This window comes from Phytophthora sojae (genome assembly GCF_000149755.1).
Source record: "Phytophthora sojae unplaced genomic scaffold PHYSOscaffold_6, whole genome shotgun sequence".
In the NCBI taxonomy this organism is placed as follows: domain Eukaryota; phylum Oomycota; class Peronosporomycetes; order Peronosporales; family Peronosporaceae; genus Phytophthora; species Phytophthora sojae.
In genome coordinates this window covers 1,956,258-1,970,330 of record NW_009258120.1, presented here as the reverse complement: position 1 = coordinate 1,970,330, position 14,073 = coordinate 1,956,258, and the positions used below count along the sequence as shown (strand labels likewise).

The 14,073-nt window shown below is 59.6% G+C and overlaps 8 protein-coding genes across 8 annotated transcripts; 4 read left to right on the top strand and 4 right to left on the bottom strand.

Moving 5' to 3' along the window:
• Positions 1 to 30: 30 nt before the first annotated feature.
• PHYSODRAFT_303030 (hypothetical protein) lies at positions 31 to 787 on the bottom strand (the record flags this gene model as incomplete). The annotated part of the gene is made up of 2 exons (XM_009532580.1): positions 31 to 406; positions 459 to 787. The coding sequence occupies 2 exons, from the start codon at positions 785 to 787 to the stop codon at positions 31 to 33; spliced, it is 705 nt and encodes a 234-aa protein (XP_009530875.1).
• A 238-nt stretch (positions 788 to 1,025) lies between these two features.
• PHYSODRAFT_335222 (hypothetical protein) lies at positions 1,026 to 1,881 on the top strand (the record flags this gene model as incomplete). Its single annotated transcript, XM_009532579.1, has 2 exons — positions 1,026 to 1,204; positions 1,257 to 1,881. The coding sequence occupies 2 exons, from the start codon at positions 1,026 to 1,028 to the stop codon at positions 1,879 to 1,881; spliced, it is 804 nt and encodes a 267-aa protein (XP_009530874.1).
• Positions 1,882 to 2,042: 161 nt separating this feature from the next.
• PHYSODRAFT_562165 (hypothetical protein) lies at positions 2,043 to 3,837 on the top strand (the record flags this gene model as incomplete). Its single annotated transcript, XM_009532578.1, has 6 exons — positions 2,043 to 2,327; positions 2,410 to 2,652; positions 2,733 to 2,846; positions 2,922 to 3,261; positions 3,310 to 3,407; positions 3,481 to 3,837. Exons 1-6 carry the CDS (start codon positions 2,082 to 2,084, stop codon positions 3,835 to 3,837), a joined length of 1,398 nt encoding a protein of 465 aa, XP_009530873.1. The 5' UTR covers positions 2,043 to 2,081.
• Positions 3,838 to 3,984: 147 nt separating this feature from the next.
• Positions 3,985 to 6,906, bottom strand: PHYSODRAFT_514094 (hypothetical protein; the record flags this gene model as incomplete). Its single annotated transcript, XM_009532577.1, has 2 exons — positions 3,985 to 4,437; positions 4,501 to 6,906. 2 exons carry the CDS (start codon positions 6,904 to 6,906, stop codon positions 3,985 to 3,987), a joined length of 2,859 nt encoding a protein of 952 aa, XP_009530872.1.
• A 247-nt stretch (positions 6,907 to 7,153) lies between these two features.
• Positions 7,154 to 7,985, top strand: PHYSODRAFT_316698 (hypothetical protein; the record flags this gene model as incomplete). Its single annotated transcript, XM_009532576.1, has 4 exons — positions 7,154 to 7,201; positions 7,284 to 7,377; positions 7,464 to 7,543; positions 7,626 to 7,985. The coding sequence occupies 4 exons, from the start codon at positions 7,154 to 7,156 to the stop codon at positions 7,983 to 7,985; spliced, it is 582 nt and encodes a 193-aa protein (XP_009530871.1).
• A 1,905-nt stretch (positions 7,986 to 9,890) lies between these two features.
• PHYSODRAFT_335218 (hypothetical protein) lies at positions 9,891 to 10,619 on the bottom strand (the record flags this gene model as incomplete). Its single annotated transcript, XM_009532575.1, has 1 exon — positions 9,891 to 10,619. One exon carries the CDS (start codon positions 10,617 to 10,619, stop codon positions 9,891 to 9,893), a length of 729 nt encoding a protein of 242 aa, XP_009530870.1.
• A 1,251-nt stretch (positions 10,620 to 11,870) lies between these two features.
• Positions 11,871 to 12,278, top strand: PHYSODRAFT_335217 (hypothetical protein; the record flags this gene model as incomplete). The annotated part of the gene is made up of 1 exon (XM_009532574.1): positions 11,871 to 12,278. The coding sequence occupies one exon, from the start codon at positions 11,871 to 11,873 to the stop codon at positions 12,276 to 12,278; it is 408 nt and encodes a 135-aa protein (XP_009530869.1).
• Positions 12,279 to 13,061: 783 nt separating this feature from the next.
• Positions 13,062 to 13,529, bottom strand: PHYSODRAFT_370898 (hypothetical protein; the record flags this gene model as incomplete). Its single annotated transcript, XM_009532573.1, has 1 exon — positions 13,062 to 13,529. A coding segment is annotated over one exon (468 nt), but the record flags the coding sequence as incomplete, so codon positions are not given.
• Between the last annotated feature and the right edge of the window lie 544 nt (positions 13,530 to 14,073).

Below are 14,073 nucleotides of genomic sequence, written 5' to 3'. Positions count from 1 at the left end.
CTCCCAACGTCGAGTCTCGTGGTTTTCTCGTTACTTGTCCATCGTCACCTTGATTTCCTTCCACACGGACGAGCAACGAGTCACGGGGCAGAAGCGAACGACGCTATCGTGCTCGATACTCGAGACGACGCCGACAAAGTGATGGGGGCGCAGGCTCAAGACGGGACCGCCGGTGAACAGGATGTCCTTTGCGTAGTCCAGACTGTTTGGTTGGGCTAGCTCCAGTGACGCGAGCTCGCTGTATGGGTCCGCTAAAGCGCCGATATGGTCGCGCACAACCACAGGGGATGGGTACGCAATGTCGTCCCCGAAGGGCATGAAAACCATCGGATCCATCGTCTCAAACTCGTTGTCAGGCTCCACGAACGGGATTGGGAACGGAGCTGCCCCCGCAGACCTCAAAGTCCTGCATGTGTTGACAGTAGAAGCCGATGATGTCGAAACACGTCGCAACACACGTGCTCCGGTCGGCGGTAGGGTAGATACTGCTGGTGGTCAGGAGGAAGCCGTCCTCGGCAATGAAGAAGCCCGTCGGGTAGACGCTCTTGTCAACGCCCGATGGGATCTTCGCGATCGCGGAGTATGCCTTGCTGACCTCGCAGAGGCTGTACGGGACTTGGTGGCGTGGGTTGTCCGCTAGCTTAATTTCCTTTTCGAGGCGCGCTGTCTCGGCTTCCCAATTCTTCGTCAGCTCGGCATAGCGTTCACTCCATTGTGTCCAGCTCCGGCCCTGCTGGTTGGGTCGTGCATGGGCTGCACGCTCCGCGGATGCTGCGTTTGTGTCCATTGCGATTCTTGCGTTGTCCAAATTGCATCGTCACGTGCTATCATCTCGCAAATACGATCGAGTTCCAGATAGATGGAGAGTTTTAGCATATATGTTGTTTGCAGAACGTCGGGCGCGTCCCAGTCAGTTTCTGTTACTCTGGGTCGCGTCTGCGGCTTCGATCGATGTCCATCAATACCGTTTTCGAAATGACGGACTATCACTGGCAAAATGGGACTATTCGCACAGCGCAATATCGATGGAAGAAGACACTACACCTGCGGAACGTGCTGCTCGTCGGAGCTCGAGGCAGCGAGCCGAATACTATGCAGAGCTGTCGGCGAGCTTGGAGGCCGAGAATGCTCGCCTCGAAGAGGAAATTAGGATCGAGGACGAGAGCTTGAAGAGATTGAGGCGCCCGCCACGCCCCCAAGTCCCGTACAGCCTCATACTCGGCGATCGCGAAGATCCCATCGGGCGTTGACAAGAGCTTCTACCAGACGAGCTTCTTTATTGCCGAGGACGGCTTCCTCCTGACCACCAGCAGTATCTACCCTACCGCCGACCGGAACACGTGTAAGGCTACGCGTTTCGATGGCATCGGCCTCCACTGCGAACATGTTCAGGATTTTGAGACCTGCGGCACTTCGCTGTCGCTTTTGATAGCTGAAGCCCCGTTCCCAATCCCGTTTCTGGAGCCTGACAAGGAGTTTGAGGCGATGGATCCGATGGTTTTCATGCCCTACTGCGTGGGCAACATTTTCTTTCCTACCCCTTTGGTCGTCCGTGGCCACGTCGGCGCTTTGGCGGACCCAAACAGCGAGCTCGCGTCACTGGAGCTAGCCCAACCAAACAGTCTGGACTACGCAAAGGACATCCTGTTCACCGGCGGTCCCGTCTTGAGCCTGCGCCCCCATCACTTTGTCGGCGTCGTCTCGAGTATCGAGCACGATAGCGTCGTTCGCTTCTGCCCCGTGCCTCGTTGCTCGTCCCTGTGGAAGGAAATCAAGGTGATGGACAAGTATCGAGAAGGACACGAGACTCGACGTTGGGAGCGAGTGACGCCGCCACGCGAGCGCCCGGATGAACACGAGTTTTGCTGCACGCTACTCTGATCCTGCTCCTCATGTGCTTGGTTGCTTCTATCCCTTTTGCCATGCTACTGTCGGGCCACTTCAACTTGGCATTTAATCCACAAAATAATAACACGCACCTAAAACACCGCGTAATTCGTTAGGACATCATCAACTGGCCAAAAACGATCGGGACCTCCCAAGAGCTCAGTATTGGCAAGACCCGACCGACCGACGTGGCCATGGCCAAGCGACGCAACGAGAACGGCCAGATGCGCCGCGAGGAGTACGAGGCCGCGGACGACGACGTGAGCGCCGACTCGTTCGAGATCGGCTTCCAGCGCGCCAGCGAGGACTCGATCCGCAAGCGCAAAATCGTCAAGGCGCGCGTCGGGGGCCGCTCGGCCGCCAAGCCCAAGGCGGCGGTGGCTGCAGCTGCTGCTGGGGGCGACGACGAGGCCAAGAGCAACCCGTTCGGAGGCTTCCAGGTCCGTCTTAATCCGGTTGCATTGGTGCATTAGTGGCGGGATTCATGCTCATGGATGTGGTGTCTTTTCCTCCCATGCGCAGGGACTCACGGCGGCCAAGCCCGCGGCATCCTCCAACCCTTTTGCTGGGTTCTCGGGTCTCACTGGCGCTGCCAAGCCCGCGGCTGAGAAGACCAGTGTGTCGACCAGTGGTTCGACCGCGACGGCGACGGCGACTTCGGGGTCGTACCAACAGGCCATGGAGGCGCTCAACAAGAGCTTCCTGGCGTTTGTCAACGGACAGTCGCAGAGGAACCCGAGCGCGAGCTGGGTGGCTGCCGTTCAGGTGTGCAGTTGTTGCTGGAGCGTGTACGTGCAGCTGCGGAGAGAGTGGGAACTGATGAGTGGGGTGTGCAACTTTTGCAGGATTACTTGAAATACGCGGATGAGATTGCCACCAAGCACGCGGCCACGAAGCCGGTTGCCATCAACGAGTCCAAGGCTGCGGCTCCTGCCCCATTCTCTTTTGGTTCAACTCCTGTGTCTACTGCGACTGCGGCGTCTCCTACCCCCGCGGCGTCGAGCTCCTCGTTTTCGTTTGGTGCGGCCAAGAAGCCTGATGAGCCAGCAAAGGCTCCCGCCAGCAGCGGCTTCTCGTTTGGTTCCGCTGCGAAGAAGACCGACGACTCCACCAAGTCCCCAGCCAAGTCTGCTGCTCCCGCTTTCTCGTTCGGTGGTGCTGCCAAGAAGGACGACGAGTCCGCCAAGTCCCCTGCCAAACCTGCCGCTGGAGGCTTCTCGTTCGGTGGCGGCAGCTCGCTCTTCTCTGCCAAGTCTATCAACTCGGAGGAGAAGGTTACGCCTGCGTTCTCGTTTGGAGCTCCTCTGTCCAAGCCGACGGCCCCCGCGGTCTCTTCTACGCCTGCCACCGGCGGGTTCTCGTTTGGCAACCTGAGTGCTACCAAGAGCACGCCGCCTGCCACTGGTGGGTTTAGCTTCGGAGCTGCAGCATCGGCTACTTCGACTTCGGCGTCGACCACTGCCGCTGCGGATGAAGACGAGGAGAACATTGGACGCGAGGAGGCCACCGTTATTATCAAGGTTCGTGAAGGTTTGCACAGTAGTTGCACTGATCCACCGAGTCTAACGTGGCTGTCTCCTTCTATTTACACAGGCCGACTCCCCGGACGATGACTGCACGTTTTTGGCCGAGAAGGCCAGGATCTTCGAGTTCAAGAAGGACGAGAAGCGCTGGGCAGACAAGGGCGTGCACCCGCTCAAGGTGCTCGTCAGCAAGGACACGAAGAGCGCGCGCATCCTGGTGCGCAACGAGATCGGCAAGATCGTGCTCAACTCGGCGCTGTACAAGGGCATGGCGGTGCGTCCGCACGAGGCCAAGGGCAAGAAGACGGGCGTCACGTTGGCGCTGCAGGTCGAGGGCGGCGAGCTCACGCAGTTCTTGCTCAAGGTGAACGCCGCGCGGGTAGACGAGTTCATCAAGGCGCTCGAGACGGCGGCCGCGTCTTCCTAATGAGTTTCCGCGTAGCTAGCCACGTACCCACCTACCAACCCTTTGCCAGTCAACCGTTGTTGCTTCACTTCAACCGACCATGCATTTTTGCGCCGCCTTGGGCTTGGCGACCTCTTTATTGCCAAACCAGGCTCTCTAAAACTCACTTTACTTCTGCAGGATGGCGCGAATGCTGGCGCAGCGGTCGCCAAGCAGCTCTACCAGTCTCTTTTGAAGTGACGCGTACGACTTGACCACGTTCGCCTGTGCCTTCTGTTGCGCCTGGCCCCGCGATGAAGCCTCCGAGGCCTTGTGCGAAGTGAACTGCAGCTCGGCAATGCGCGTCTCCAAGGCCACCAGCGACTCCTGCATGTGCTTGAGAAGGTTGCGTAGCGCGGGTGACGCCGCCGAGAGCTGCTCGCTCTTCTTGTTCTTCTTGGCCAGCGCACGCTGCGCAAGCGCCAACGCACTCAGTGACGACAGACCGGAATCCAGCAGCAACGACGACAGCGTGGACACGGCATACGGCGACAGCGCCACCTGGCCCCCAGAAGAGCTAGCGGAGGAGGACACCAGCCCCGTGCGAAGCTGCTCCGCAATCGCTGTGAAGTCGTTCTGGAGCTGCGTGATCACTGCAGAAAGGTCCTTCTGTTCTACGCCCTGGTCGCCAATAGCATTGATCACATCTGCTGAGAGAGCAACAGCCTCCGAACTCCACTTCCAGAGCCTCTCGTGAAGCTGAAGCTCACCAGAACCGGAGCCTGTGAGGTGCAGCGCAGTCACCAGGTCACTGTATTCCTTCGCCAGATCACCCGAAGCTGAGTGGTCATCCGCTGCGAGACTCTTCAGCAGCTTCGGGACGAGCACTCGGATCTTAAGCCACAGCAGTGACGAGTTAGCGTCTGCAGATCGATCACACTCCACGAGCGGCGCGGTATCCTGGGCAAACAAATTGCCGGTGGGGATCTGCTGCTTAGAAGTCCAGTCTACGATAACCTCGCGGTGCTGGTTATGGGACAACTCAGCGCCATCGGACGCGAGCATGTTTTCCAATCCGGTGACCTGCGCTTCAAAGCTCGAAGAGGTCACGAGTTCATGAAGCTTTGAGGGACCATGGGACAGAGCGTCGAGCAACTCAAAGCGCAGCGTCTCTCCCTTGCTGATGGCCAGCGTGTGCGACTTCTTCATGCGCTTGTGCAAGAACGAAGACATGTCCACCACCTTCGAGTAGACACCGAGTCGGTAAGCACGGGTAATGTGATCGGGCGTGTCTTTCGCCGTACTGTGGTGCAGACCCGTAATTCTGTTGATCAACTTGCGCGCCTCTTGGTATTGGCACAGGTCGAGAATCTTATCGAGCACCAAGAACGAAAGCGAGTCCAGCTGCACGTACTTCACATCCAGCTCGGCGTGGCGGCTCAACATGGCTTCCGCAGCGCCCAGGTAGCCGTACACACGAGACAGGAGCAGCTTCATCTGGAAATTGTAGGCACTCTTCTCCAGACCGTACTCAAGCAGACCTGCAGCACGCTCCAAGTATTCACGATGACCGCTCGAGCGCTGATAAATATCCAGCAAAAAGTGCGTCGCCAGCAGGAGCAAGTCGTCCGTAAGCTGCACCTCGCGCTGGCCGCCGGCGCTACCAACGTTGAGCCAGCTCGTCGCTTCATACTCACTCTCGAGCTCCTCAACCAAGTGAGCCAAAACTTCCACCGAGAACTTCTGAGCGTCGTCGTAGTAGCCCAGGAAGCGCAGGGTCTTGAGTGCGAGCAGACGCCTGCTCAAGTTTCCTTGGCCCTCCTTCCGCACCTTTTCATCAATCTCATCACCAGCCGGCTTGTTCTTGAGCAAGGCAGCGGACTCCTCCGACAGCTTTTTGAAGTGCTGGATCAGGTTGGACTTCGCGGACGCCGACACCGACGTGCTCTCCTTGAGGTAGAGCTTGAAGTACTGCTTCAGATCCGTGAAGCAGCACGCCTTGGAGAAGAATCGGTTCGCGTAGGCAACGATGAGCTCTTGCAGGTTCGTCTCCACCTGCGCAACAGCGGTGTCTCCCGCCTTAAGACGGCGCAAAATCTCGCTGCTGACGTGGATCAACGCAAGAGCGGGGCCTCGAATGCGTTCGTTGCCCGGACGAGCCTGCAGGTCGTTCAAAAGTGCCGTCATCTCTTCGCCAAGCGCCAGCAGATCTTTCGACGAGCGGTCCGCATTCTCTTCGAAGCGCGCGGCGATGTACTCCTTCAAGAACGTCCAGTCGTCAGCGTTGTACTCCTCCAGCAGCTTCCGGTTTACCGCCGCACAGCGCGTCCAGTTGGTCACGTTCTTCGCGAGCGCCGCTTCGAGCGTGAGCCTGTCGATGGCCTGCATGGGTCCGAGCTCGATGTCCTCGTCGTAGGCGCCCTCCCCCTCTGCAGCGCGCCCCAGTTTGTCCTTGTTCTTCTTCTGCTTCTTGTCGGACTTGCCGTCGTCCACCTTGACGAACTCGTCGAATGCCTCCAGCGCCGCCTGGTGGTTGTCCTGCAGCTGCATGATGAGCACCGTGAGCTGTAGCGCCTCGCCGTCGTCCGAGCCCGTCTCGCGCAGCGTCTTGAGCAGCATCTTCTCGGCCAGCGCCAGCATGCGCGCGGGCGTGCCGCCGTGCTCGACCTGCAGCATCATGCTGAGCGCAGCCCAGCACACGTACTTGATGTTGCCGAAGGCCTTGAACATCTTGAGCGCCGTCTGCTGCTGCTTGAGGAAGGCGCCGCGGCGCGCGTAGGCCACGAAGAGCGCCACGTAGAGCTCCTCGTTGGGCGGGCTGCTCACGGCGCACGCGTGCTCGAAGGTGGGCAGCATCTCGTGCTCGCAGCCGCCCAGCTTGAAGACCAGGTTCATGGTGTTGAGCAGCGTCTCGTCCGTCGGCTGCTTGAGCTGCACGCGGCGGCAGATGTCCAGCGCCTCGTCCACGCGGCCCGTGCGCTCCAGGCAGTGCGCCTTGAGCACCTGCACGATGTCCAGCTGCGCCACGCGCTTGTGCGCGCACAGCTTGATGGCATTCTTGTACTGGCGCGCGTCGATAGCCTCGTAGATGGGCCGCACGTAGCGCGCCATAACGTCCATGGTCCAAGCGGATCCGATACCGATACTGTTCTGTACTACAGTAACTGTAGTGATCCCCCCCAATCGATTGGCGGTCGGTGATTCGCTGAAATGGAGGCCAATGGTGTGAGCAATCAGCAGGATTGCTCTCTTCACTTTGTTAGCTGGCGGTCGATCGACACTTTTCAAGTTGTCACGAGCATGGCGGGGCGAGTGGTGACGGCCACGGGTGTTGCGTCGCGGACACGCGGCGAGGCGCATGTTCTCGGACGCACCGGCGCCCGGCACGCGCAGCGACAAGTTCGGGGTGAGGACTGCGCAGTGCCGGTCGTTTGAATACCGTAGATACGCTTGACGCACTGATTGTGTCGATGTCTTTGCGCTGGCAGCCTGGTACGTGGAGCGGCTTGGCGCTGGCGGGCGTCGTGGGCAGCGGTATCGTGTACTACTACTACTCGGAGAAGGACCGGCTGCAGACCCAGTGTGCGTTTGATCTATCTGGAGGATTCTACTGCAGCAAGGACTTCTGGATTGGTGCTTGTCATTACTGCTGCTACTGCTGCTGTTAGCCACGAGCAAGGTGACGTCGGTGGGCAAGCCGCTGCTGGGCGGACCATGGACTCTCGTGGACTGCGACACGAGGCGCGCGGTGACGGACGCGACATTCCGCGGCAAGTACTCGCTGCTGTACTTCGGCTTCACGCACTGCCCGGACATCTGCCCCCAATGAGCTGGTGCGCATCGGCGACGTGCTGGACAAGCTGGAGGCGGAAAAGTGCCCTAAGGTCGCTCCGCTGTTCGTGACGGTGGACCCCAAGCGCGACACCGTGGGGCAGATGCAGGCCTACAAGGCCGACTTCCACCCAAAGTTCAAGATGCTTACGGGCACGCGCGACCAAGTGGCGGACATCACCAAGGCCTACCGCGTGTACTTCTCCAAGGCAGACGAGAACGAGGAGGAGGACGACGACTATCTGGTGGACCACTCCATTGTGATGTACCTCGTTGGCCCTGACGGTGAGTTCCTCGACTTCTTCACCCAGGCGGCGCGCGTCGACGATATCGCCGCGAAGATCAAGTCGTATTTTTAAGGCGTGCAACATGTTAGGTCAGCAACACCTTGATCGGGCATAAATTATGCCGCATAATGCATGGTGGATTGAAGTGGGGTGACACACTAACGTTAGATAAGAATTGCACACGTTTCCTGTAGACCAGCAAAAGTTGAAGTTGGCCATTTATCCGAAAAGTTAAAGTTGGGCCTTTGAGGCCAACCACAAAAATCCCAATAGACAGCAGGCACAAATTTCACCGGAGCACTGCAAGAATGCGCCGCAGCTACCGCGCGGGGCTCCACGATCCACGGAAACGTCAACGTGCACCTGGACCTGAACGCGAGCGCTGAGCTCTAGCCGTGCTGTCGGGCCGCAAGCCGGCATCTCGTGGACCTGGAGGCGCCGTTCCTGCCGCCGGCCACGCTGCACCCCCAGACGAAGCTCGAGGTGACGATGGTCAAGTGCAACCCGCACGCGCTGCTCAAGAGCCACGCGGCGTCGTCCAGCAAGCGGCGTGGGATGGGGCCTCGAGCTGCTCACTGCGTTGGGTCATGACGCCACAACGCTCCATGGCCTCGTGACGTCTTCCGCTGCAGCAATTGGCCGTGTTGGAGAGCATACTCGTGCCTGATGGCGCTGAGTTGTGTTTCGCCGGCAACACCGCTATGTCATTGTGGACTGGACTTCTCAGGAGCAGATCCCCACGGGCGGTTTGTTTGCCCAGGATGCCGCATCGCTCGTGGAGTGCTCGTAGAATGCGATCGATCTGCAGACGTCGTCGCTGTGGTGGCTTCAGCTCCGTGGGTTGGTGCCGAAGCTGCTGATGAGTCTCGCAGCGGATGGCTACTCAGCTTCGGCTGGTTTGGCGTCGTGGCCAAACTATACCCCACAGGCTTTGATGAAGTTCAGCTTCGCGGGAAGGTCTGGAAGTGGCGCTCGGAGGCTGTTGCTCTGCCAGCAGACGTAGTGGATGCCATCAGCGGCCGGTGATCTAGCAGCTCCAGGACGACTTCACAGCGATTGTCGAGCTGTTTCGCGCGGTACTGGCGTTCTCCTCCGCTAACTCTTCTGAGGACCTGGTGGTGCTGTCTCCGTACGCCTTGCCCACGTTCTTGTCGCCGCTGCTGCTGGATTCGGTCTGTCGGCGCTGAGCGCTTTGTCGCTTGCGCAGCGTACACTCACTAGCCAAGAAGTAGAACAAGAAGTTCGAGCAGCTATCGGCGGCGCCACAACCTTCTCAATCAGATGCAGGAGTCGCTGGCAACTCTGGATACCCGCGTTACCGGGCTGCAGTTCCCATCGGACAAGGTCTCGCAGGCTTCGTCTTCGCCATGAAGCCAGGTGCTACCGAAGGCACAAGTGGACGTGGCCAAGGCGTACGAGTCACTTCAAAAGAGACTGGTAGAGCTGCTCGGCGAGCGCTGTGCCAGCATTCGCGCTATTTTACAGAGAATCAGTTCGAATTGGGGCTCTAGCGTTGGAAACCAGTGTGTTTAGACACAGGAGGAGGCAGGACAAGGTCAAATACATGCGCTCGTTTGCTTCTCAGCAGTTCATGGCCATTAGAAAGATACCAAAAGCAGTTCATGTTGCGATGTCAGGAGTAAACAAATTGGTGGTATCATGAGGACGTTAGTTAAGTTATGTGGATCCAGGTCTGCGCGTCAAGCCTCGAGTCCTCTCGAAGGCTGATCCTGCACCCTAAGCCAGCACGTGATGAGGTGCAGCTCAGGCGCGGGATGCAATCGATCGGCCGAAAACTTGACCATCGACCCCGCCGCTCGATGAACAGGAAGGTCTCAGGCGCGCACGTAATGAGGTGCAGCCTAGACCACGTCCGTCAAGCAGCAGAGGTCGACTGCAAACCTGGGTCTGGAAATGCACGCACTACTACTACTACTGTACACAGTTCACATCCATGTCGTTCGGGAGTAACGTCGCTCAGAGCTTCCAGAGCGGACGTTGGGGCTTCGCTGCTGCCGCGCTGCGCCGCCGCCTTGCCTGCGCGCACTGCCCGACAAACGCCGCGCTCTGCTTGAAGTCGAACAGGCGGGACTTGGTAGCTTGCGGAGCTGCAGCAGCTCGGACGTGCGGCTGGGTCTCCGAAGGCTTGGGCTCAACGACTGCAGGCGCAGCGTCAGCAGCAGCCGCGTCGTGGACGCGGTCGAGGAGGTCGTCGGCCTCCTGCAGGAGCTGGCTGTAGCTCTTGACGTCGGCGTCGTCGACAGGGCCGACGGGCAGCTCAGCAGGAGGCGCTTGTTGGAGGCAGTCTTCGTCGTCTTCGTCGGCGGCGGCGGCAACAGTGACGTCGTGGAGCTCTTCAGTCGGCTCCAGCGCCGTGAAGCCTTGGCCTTGGTCTTGGTCTTGGTCGTCGACGGCTGGAGCTTCGAAACCGGAGTAGCCGTACTGGAACTCGGCAAACCTCGCCGCGTCGAGGAGCTGGATGGACCAGCGGGGGTCGAGCGTCTCCACTGCTGCGACCGCGGAGGAGCGTACGACGTCGGTCGCCTCGACGGAGCTGGACGCGATGGTCGACGAGGCGCTGTAGGACTCGATGAGGGTGGAGACCCTCGTCCTGCTGAACGCTGCGGCTGCGGAGGCGCGTGTCGCGGTGCGGACGGCGGCGCGGGACTCGAACAGGGCCACGAGGCGGCGGACGGACGGAGCCATGGCTGGATGGGGAGGGAGCCTGGGCGGGTGCTGGGTGGGGAGGCTTGCTGGCGAGGCAGGATATTGGAGAATGAGAAGGCCTCGACAGGGGCGCCGCCAAGTGGGCCGATCCCTCTCTCATACCACTGCTGCGACAGCATGGTTCAGTTCATGGTTCAGTTCAACTCGTGTAGCCATCTTCAACTCGAGAGCCACGTTCGCACGGCTATAGCACGCAACTTCAACAATGCGGTTCCACGAAATAAGTTCGAAATAAATTCGGCGTCGGGCTCGTAAGTTCTGACTTGGCGTCGGCTGCAGTTTGTGCGTCTCCCACTCAAGGCACCGCCGGAACGAAACGGATCGGGGTGATGCTCTGAGTGGCTACGCTTTGGCTGTCAACCCTACTGTACATGCATCAGGCAGACCATGCTCTTCTCCTCTCCTTGGCTCGTGGCAAACCAAAGATCCCAAGCATACCATATTCTCACCGGGCTGGCAGCAAGTAATGCTTACATTCTTTCGACGCCGCGCTGCCTGGCAATACGGTACCAAGATTCGCGATCACCAGGATGAATATGGTATCAGTAGCTCCTCGAGCTCGGCCCACGGCGAGCCAACCATTTGTCTTTTGTCGCAGGTGTGCTTCAAGAAAAGATCCAGCGACCTTTGCTATTGAGTTAACTATACGCTCGGAATGCATGCTTCACGTGTCCGCACTGAACGGAATGCTTCAGCGCAGCAGAGGCGCCTCACTCGCCGTCCTCTTCTGAAAGACAGCCGTCGGTGCCTGAAGCGATGAACTCGTTCATTGACGCCACCCACTACTCTGTTTATAGCGCAGTACCTGCAAGCGTCGGCGTCGATGCAGTAGTTCGAGGGTCGTGTTAAGAGGACACTCGAGCAGCTTAGACGGCGTCTTTGCGTCTGCATTTTGAGAACCACATCGCAAAGTAGAGAAAAGCGGGCCTTAGATGAGCTTAGTGGGTGTGTTTGTTCGTAGTACGAGCTTGGCAGTACTGTGCTTGAAGGCATCCACGCAGTGTTAATGGTCTCAATTCCATGCATCACGTATCGCTGGAACCTGTAGGCCCTGCCGTCTAACGAAAAGTTGAAGTTGGCCTCATATCCGAAAAGTTGAAGTTGGCCTTTTCCCGAAAATTACATTACACAAAATTCGCAATAGTAGCATGCCAAGCTCAGCAATAATGGGCGGACGGCACCGCAGCTAGCACGACTCTCGCGGCGTCAGCAGCGCGCAGGACGCGGGCCATGGCGCGCACTCCGTGTCCGCAGGCGCGTCCGGTACGACAGACGCGTCCGCTGCGTCGGGCGGCTCTGTGTCGACGCTGGGGCCTCCACGATCCACGGGAACGTCAACGTGCACCTGGACCTGAACACGAACGCGCTGAGCGTGGACAGCTGCACCACCAGACGGAGATCGAGGTGACAGTGGCCAAGTGCGACCCGCACGCGCTGTTCAAGAGCCACGCGGCGCCGTCCAGCAACCGGAACACGCTCCTCTGGGACATTGGCGACGTGGGGGCGGGCTGGAAGCCTCGAGTTGCCCCAGCGCGTTGGCCGGTGACCCCCACAAAGCTCCTACGATTCGTGACGGCGTCGAGTGTTGGTGCTGCTGCTGCCCGCGTGGGAGAAGGTGTTCGTGTCGGGTGGCGCTGAGTTGTTCCACCGCCTGGCTGGCGGCCAGCACCGCGGTTGCATTGTGGACTGGACTCCAGATCTTCCCGCCGTTTGCTCGCCCAGGATGCTGCGTCGCTCGGGGAGTGCGGTCAATCTGCAGACACGAACTCGTCGCCGTTGTGGTGGCCTCCGCTCCGTGGGGTGGTGCCGAAGCTGCTGAAGAGTCTCACAGTAGCGGCGACGGCGGCGAGGATACCGCGACAGCGCCACCTTGTCCTCAGAAGACTTGGCGGAGGAGCACGAAGCTGCTCCACCAGCGCTGCGAAGTCGTCCTGGAGCTGTGTGTTCACTCCAGCAAGGTCTGTGTGCTCTTCGGTCTGGCCGCCGACAGCGTCCATCACGTCCGCTGAGAGATCAGCAACCTCCGTGTTCCACGACCAGAGTTTCTCGGGAAGGAAGCTGAAGTTCACCAGAGACTGTGAAAGGCAGCTTGATCACGGCGTCATGATACTGGGTCGACGGAACCAGGCTGCTGGATTCCGGTCTTTCGTCGTTGAGTCCGTTTGCGCTTGGGCAGCGTACGCTGGCCAAAGAGAAGAAGAACAAGAACTTCGAGCGGCTATCGGCGGCGCCACCCGCCCTACACAACCTTCTCAATCAGATGCAGGAGTCGCTGGCAACTCTGGATACCCGCGATACCGGGCTGCAGTCCACCGGATTGCACGGAACCTGCTCGACGAGCGGAGGACACGGCAACCCGCCGTCTGGCTGGCACGTGTCTTCACGGGAGCGAGTCTTGATCGTGCCCAGGATCTTGAACGCACTCCAGGCCCCCACCGCGCAGTCCACGGGGACGCAAGCCTGAACTTCCACCAGCGACGGACACGCCAAGCCGCCGTACAGCGGGAACGTCTGCACTGTTCTCGCCCGGGACTTGACCTTGAGCAGGCACGTGCTCCACGGCGTCCAGTCACTCACGACGCAGTTGATGGGGTCGCACGGTACGCTCTGGGAGAGCGCGGGGCAGGCGGCGCCTCCGTCCTGCGGCCGGACCGTGACCACCCGCGAGCGCGTCTTCCAGCCCGTGAAAGGGTTGCACGTGTAGGCGCTCCAGGGTCCGACCTGGCAGTCGACGCGCACGCAGGGCTGCGACTCCTCCAGTGCAGGGCACGGCGCCCCGCCGAACAGCGGCCAGACCACGACGTTGCGGCGCCGGGTCTTGACCGTGGAGTAGGCGGCGGAGCAGCCGCTGAAGTCGCCCCAGGGCCCGACTTGGCAGTCGATCGGCGGCACGAGCCACCACTCGGGCTCGGCCGAGACACCGAGCAATACGGTGGCGACTACCGCCAGCGGGAGGAAGAGCCGGATGGGGCTCGAAAGCATTGGCGCGCACGTGGAAACGACGCTACGCAGGACTTGGACGACCTTCTACTCGGGACGAGAAGTGGCGAATCGATGCAGACGATGGAAAGCATCGACAAGAGAGAGAGAGAAGATCTTGGCTGGCTGTGTGGCCGCCGTCCGTCGCGGGTTGATATCCATGGGGGAGAGATATCCCGCCTGGAACAGTCGCTGGACCAAGAGCCGCGATCTTCACTGACAGCCCAAACAATTGCTGGTGTGGAGTATCAACTCTAAATTCGGCCTTAAATTCGGATCACATGGTACACCGAGCCATACGGATCGGGAAGCGTTTTGTTGCCATGGTACAGCGTGGCGAGTGTACGCGTGCACTTGAACGCATTTAGCCAGCTATTTTGCTACCAGCGCTTTCGACGCAAGGGACGAGGCCGTGTACGTACTCGTGCAAATATTGCACACTTTTGCACTGCAA